The 5965-nt window shown below is 58.0% G+C and overlaps 1 protein-coding gene across 1 annotated transcript; it reads right to left on the reverse strand.

The window, feature by feature from the left end:
* Positions 1 to 1029: 1029 nt before the first annotated feature.
* Positions 1030 to 3653, reverse strand: PMZ80_011324 (uncharacterized protein; the record flags this gene model as incomplete). The annotated part of the gene is made up of 5 exons (XM_064879703.1): positions 1030 to 1410; positions 1465 to 1491; positions 1540 to 1594; positions 1645 to 2595; positions 2651 to 3653. Coding segments are annotated over 5 exons (2417 nt in total), but the record flags the coding sequence as incomplete, so codon positions are not given.
* Between the last annotated feature and the right edge of the window lie 2312 nt (positions 3654 to 5965).

Raw genomic sequence — 5965 nt, forward strand, 5'->3', positions numbered from 1 at the left:
AGAGACATTTGTCGTCCACATCAATCTGACTCAGATGTCAGACTCCAAGCGACCAAGGAAGGAAGCTGTGATGCCGGAAGTGGGCGTGTGCAGGAAGGTGCCTAGTCACTGTTGCGCGCTCACGGTGATGAACACCTCATATCCTCGTGGCGCTCGACGAGAATATCCAGACTGGTCGAGCTTGCTTGCCTTTGGCCCACTGTATGCCAGCGGTCAAGCTCGACGTCAAAAGATCTAACATGGTGGTTCCGACAGAGTCGTTGTGCTCATCCATACGCGACAGCGCGGTCAAGGTGGTGTGGGAGCCAATTTCCGGCGGCAGTGGTGTCTCCCATGGCCGCCCATGAACCAGATCTTGGCTGCTAGAGGTCTCCAGTTTTTGTGGCCATAAAGTTGCTATAGTGCCAGCGTAGAGAGGCAGACATCGTGCCAAAGAACACTATAGGCAAAGGGACTTTCTCATTCATGCTATAACACTGCTGCTCGAATTTTTGTACGCCTCCTTAACCATTCCTCGCCCTTTTCGAAGCGCTCCCTCCTGACCAGGATGCCTTCCGCTTTCGATCTGAGCCAGAGCAGGGACATTTGGCGACCGAATGCCACGACCTCAACTGTCCATCGCGGGTTTGCTTGTCCACGAACCATTGCACGGTGTTCGGGAAGCTGGAGATGTGACGGCGCGTCTCCTTCTCGAAAGCAATGCTGAGATCGACTGTGACGTCCAAGTGACGTACCTCAAACTTGACGCGGGACTGAAAGAACCCACACCCGGAACAACAGTCGTCATCACTCCCCAAACGAGACAGTACCTTGGCATCCAACGCGATGTGGGGACCTGTATATGCACGACGGATGGCCTGCAGCAGTGGTCGGGCGTCCTGGAAGCTACAATATATGACTCCCTCACAAGTGTAAAGACTGCGGCTAAGCAGAGGCTGCTCGATCAACTCGAAGAGAAAAGCCGAGGCCCAGATGGCATTCCGGTACGGTATGAGATTCAAGGTCGTATTCATCGTGAGTTCACACAACCAGGGGATCTGCGCCACGTCCTCCAGCGCGGGTTCCTCTTCTTCAAACTCGAGATTGAGGCGAAAGAAATCGACCTGCGCAGCCTTGTCGACTCGGTTGAGCAGGGAGATCCAACTGTTCTGCCCGTGCAGGCACGGAGACGAGAGGAAGGCGCGGATAATACGAGGCATGAAACTGTCGTACCAGAAACCTCGACGGCCTCCCGGTTCGTGAGCGGGAGAGCCTTGATAGCCAGTCCCCACCGACAGTACCAGGCCGGGCCGGGCGTGACCGGGCCAGATCGAGTCTAACTCCCACAGACCAGCTTCGATGGGGTTGTTGGCTCGCAGTCCTCTATCTTGGAGCAAGCCGAAACCCTGGACCATCTTCGGCCGCAAATACCTAGAGCCAAGTCAGCTCGCACGGCACGCAGGATGGGAGGGCGATATCACATACCCCGGTGCCGCCACGGTGACGCGGGCACTGATGGAGCTTCAGTAAAACATCTCGCAGATGAACAGGTCGACTTACACGTCCCACACCAGTGGTTCTTCGGCCATCTTGGTGGGCCGGAGAAGTCGGTAGCCTGGATCACCGTCAGTGTATCCTCGCGGTGCCCGTTGGGAAACAGCTCACCGGGGTCCCGGTGATGGTCAGCCCGTCCACTGTAGTTCGTGAAAATGCAGAGTTGGGACGTGGATGCCATCGTCGCCATGATGGCGAGTCGGAGGCCGGACCAGCTTTGCGATGATGCTTCGAACAACCGCTGTGTCGTGCCGAAAGCCTGTTGCATCACGGTCTCCAACACCCGGGAGTCATATTTGCTGTCTCGGACAAGCCAGATGAAGAGATCGCGCAGCTTGTGGCAGTGCGGCAGACAGCGGTACGGTTTGGGAAGAAAAGTCTGGGTGACCCAACGCCGGAAGCGAGCCAGACTCTCATCCAGAGACGAACGGTGGACAATCAGATCGAGGGCGATCACCCCCCTAGAAACTCTCGTCAGCAACGACCATCGCCCACACGGCTCGACCACCGTACCCACGCTGGTTCCCACCACCGAGTGGAAAAACTCCCAAAACGGGTACGGCACATCCAGCGCGTCCTGCAGCCGTCGCGCCAGCATCAACGCGACAACGCCTCGTACGCCACCCCCGTCAAAGCCCAGCAGGGATGGCATCATCGTGGGACCTTTGACCTTGAATGCCATGGCCACATGACGCCCACACACGTGGCACGCGTCCACCACGTACGTGTACACGCCGTAGCCGGGAGCGTAGTATCCGTCAAGACATTCTTCACAGATGGGATGACCGCAGGACAAGGTGCGCTCCGCTGGCCGTACTAAGCACCAGAGACATGTATATGTGCTCTTGAGCCACCTTCCGGACGATCTATGCTTACGAAGGACTTGCCGGCGCAGATCGCGAGCCGTACAGTGGATGCCTAAGTGGCGGAACAACGACGCAAACTGTTCTCGAATGCTGACAGCAGTGATGGATCCTCCTCCCGTTGACTCGCTCGGAGGTAGCGCAACGAGGTCGAGGATGGGTCGGAAGAACCGGTCAAACACGATCGAAGGCGCAAAGCCTGTCGTTTTGGTCAGCACCCATGTCTTCGTGATCGTGAAACTTCTCTTCCTTACTGTGTGTTGTGGGAATGTATCCTTGCACCAGCAAGGCTGAGGCAAGCAACTGGTCGATGGTCGATGCCGGGCATTGCCCGACGGCGAGCGACAGGAAGTGCTGCAGACGACGTGCAACCAGGGAGCGGGCTAGTGAGTGTGCCGGATGCTGCGACAACGTCAGCAAGTCGACGCGTGTCGTCGCGTCTTGACCGATCGCCTCCACGGCACGCGAGAAGACATCTGCCAGGGCTGAAGCACTCAGCAGCAGGTGTCGCTCCTGCCGCAGTTGGCGGGCATCCACAATCACGTGATTGAGTATCCGCCGCACCTTCTCGCGGTTCGACATGACCGCGGTCTTATCGAGCACCACGATATAGAACGATTCGAACGTCAAGTCGAAACACGAATGACACTCGACTTGCATCAAGGCATCCATGTCCCGACTTTCGGTGGTCACGATCAGCAGATGTGGACGAACCTCTAACTCACCTGCCGTTCCGAGACGCAGTCTCATCCACTTCTCGACATATCTTGCGGCAGCACGATTACCACCGAGATCGTCCGCGAAGACACAGACCACGTGGGAGAAAGAGAAGAGCAGATTGACCTGAATGAAGGCGACCATGTCCTGGTCGAGCAGGTCGTGCTGAGCAAGGGTGACCCGATGAGCCTCATGACACATCCTCCACGGGCCAGCCAGGCTTGTGGGTGTGGCATCCGGGGTGCAGTCAGCCAGCAAGACCGGGTGCGGTGTCATATCGCTGGTCTGGTCGAGCAGAACGTTGGCGACGCCATGCGCCGCTCGTCTGCTCACGTTGTTGCTGGTGTACAGCGCTCGTAATGTCTCGGCCTTGCAGCGCTTGCCCACGAAGAACACCACGGATGGCTGCTGCCGATCGGGATGCGGCAGATCGCTGATGATGCGCCGAAGCCGACCCGAGTCGGTCAGTGTCCAATGCGAGTCGGTTTGATCAGGATCGAGCCACTGGACATGCGCACAGCGGAGCAGGATAGAGACCATCGCCGCATCCAAGGGTGCAAAGAAAGAGAACGATCCCTGGATTCCCAGAAAATCTTGACTTTTTATGTCGGCAGGCGGGGGTTGGAAACAACTCCCACCGAAACAGCGCAACTTTGCTGATTAGCTAGTTGGAAAGGTCCTTAGGCCGGCCCGATACGCCGTGCTGTGGAAGGGTGTCCTTCCAACATCTGTGCAGGCAGGCAGTCTTGGTGGTGGGAGCGACATTGCTTCCTCCTCCACCAGAACCTGATGCTGCATTGGTGGCATGGTGGTCTACCGGGTCCTGCTCTTCTGTTCTCGGTCGAATGTATGACGCTGATCAGTCAGACAAGGTGTCCATGGAGGTGGAGCTGATCCACCCTTCTGACTATCATTCTGTGTGTCTTCTTTGGGGAGCCTATCTCGCGAGGGTCTGTAGGAAGTAAGAGTGCTGCAGATCCTTCGTCAACTTTGGCGAGCATCAGTATTTGGTGAGACACCAAACACCAGAAACATGTATTTGTGGTCGTGAGCGGTCCGGCGGAAGGTCGATGCTGGCGAAGCACCTTCCGCCACAGGCTCTGGGCAGTACACCGCGACTCCACGCCTCGGTCGCATCCCCTATCACTAGAGAACCACCATTACTCGTCCTCGTTACGGTGCATGAACATGCCCACCGCGTTCTACTGGTCGTATTACCACCTGTGTAGCACTAAAGACTTCCTTGGTCGACAACCAAGTACCTCCTGGTCCGTCGTTCGCACCTAGACGCGGACACAAACAACACACTGAACAAGACATGGCCCTATCGACGTGGTTGTTGGCCTTGCTCCTGTGTGCGTGTCGTGTCTACGCGTCGTTCTGGCGTCTGCCCTGCTCCTCTCGCGCCGGCACAGGACGTCTCGATCCTTTGATGAGTCCCGGTGTGCCCAGTGAGCACACCCACGTGGTCTTTGGCAGTCGCAGTAGGTGGTCGTCGATCTGACCGTGCTCGTCTGCTCACCCGTGGCCAGACTTTGGCCTGAACACCTCGTATGCCGATCTGATGGCCGCGGTGTGCACCAGCTGCTCGGTCGTCCAAGACAAGTCGGCATACTGGGTGCCCACGTTGTACTTCACTCCGGACAACCGGACGTTCTCGATGGTCCCTCAGCGTGGGGACATGGTGGTGTAAGTGGAGGGACTGGTTCCCCACGCCTGGCTGATGCACGTACCAGGTACTATTTCATGAACCGCCATCCCAACGGCACCATGGCGACCTTCCCACCCGACTTCCGCATGCTGAGCGGTGACAGCAAGCGACGAACCATCACGATCCCCGTCCCGGATCCTCCCAAGTCCTTCTGGTCGGAGGCAGACATCACGCAGGACGCGCTGCGACAGAAAGCCATCGGCTTCAACTGTCTGGGCATCGACCCGCCGGAAGGGTCGTTGCGGCGACACTCGCTCCCGTCCAAGGCCCTCCTCGACCGGTCCTGCTCGATCGGACTGCGTCTGGAGCTGATGTTCCCCTCGTGCTGGGATGGCCTGCATCGAGACTCGAGCGACCACCGCAGCCACGTGGCGTTTCCGAGCTTGGTGCAGGACGGTGCTTGTCCCGACGGCTATCCCTGGCGACTCCCCACGCTTCTGTACGAGGTATCGTGGCAAACGACGGTGTTTGCCAACCGCTCGGGGTCTTTCGTGTTGGCCAACGGCGATCCCACGGGATTCGGCTACCACGGCGACTTCATATCGGGCTGGGACCCCGCGTTGTTGCAGTCGGCCGGAGAACAGTGCACCGACTCTAGCGGCGACATCTCTGCATGCAGCTTGTTCGACGTCGAGAGCAAGCCGTGTCAATTTGCACTTCCAGCCGAGCTTCGGGCGGAGGACTACCATGGACCACGGATAGGTTTGCCAGGAATTGGTCTGCCGTACCAGCACCGGGAAGCGGCGGTCGAGCTCCTTCCGTACTGATCGCATGGACAGCCAACCATGTCGGTGTCGGATGACGCACGTCAGCCTAGCGCAGGACCGGCAGACTGGTATTATGATCGGCTGCAGACAGAGCGAGACCCTCCTCGCGTATGGGAATAGCGGCGCGATGTTAGATAGAGATACTGTATCAGATATAGCCACGCTCTGATGCTAGCCAGCTCCCTTCCGAGAGTGCCTTCAACTGTAGGTGACACTTTCGATGCTGCGAAGCCTGCCTCCTGAGGCGTGGTGCTGAAGGTATATCGGTCTCAAAGATTGCACCGAAGTTCGGTTCCTTCCGTGCACCATCCCGGACCTTCATCGAGAGGTCGACGAGTGCGCTCACCACGCTGATGCGCCGAGGATTTCGAGGA

The sequence above is a fragment of the Knufia obscura genome (assembly GCF_036327395.1).
Source record: "Knufia obscura strain CCFEE 5817 isolate CBS 148926 chromosome Unknown scaffold_53, whole genome shotgun sequence".
NCBI classification, from domain to species: domain Eukaryota; kingdom Fungi; phylum Ascomycota; class Eurotiomycetes; order Chaetothyriales; family Trichomeriaceae; genus Knufia; species Knufia obscura.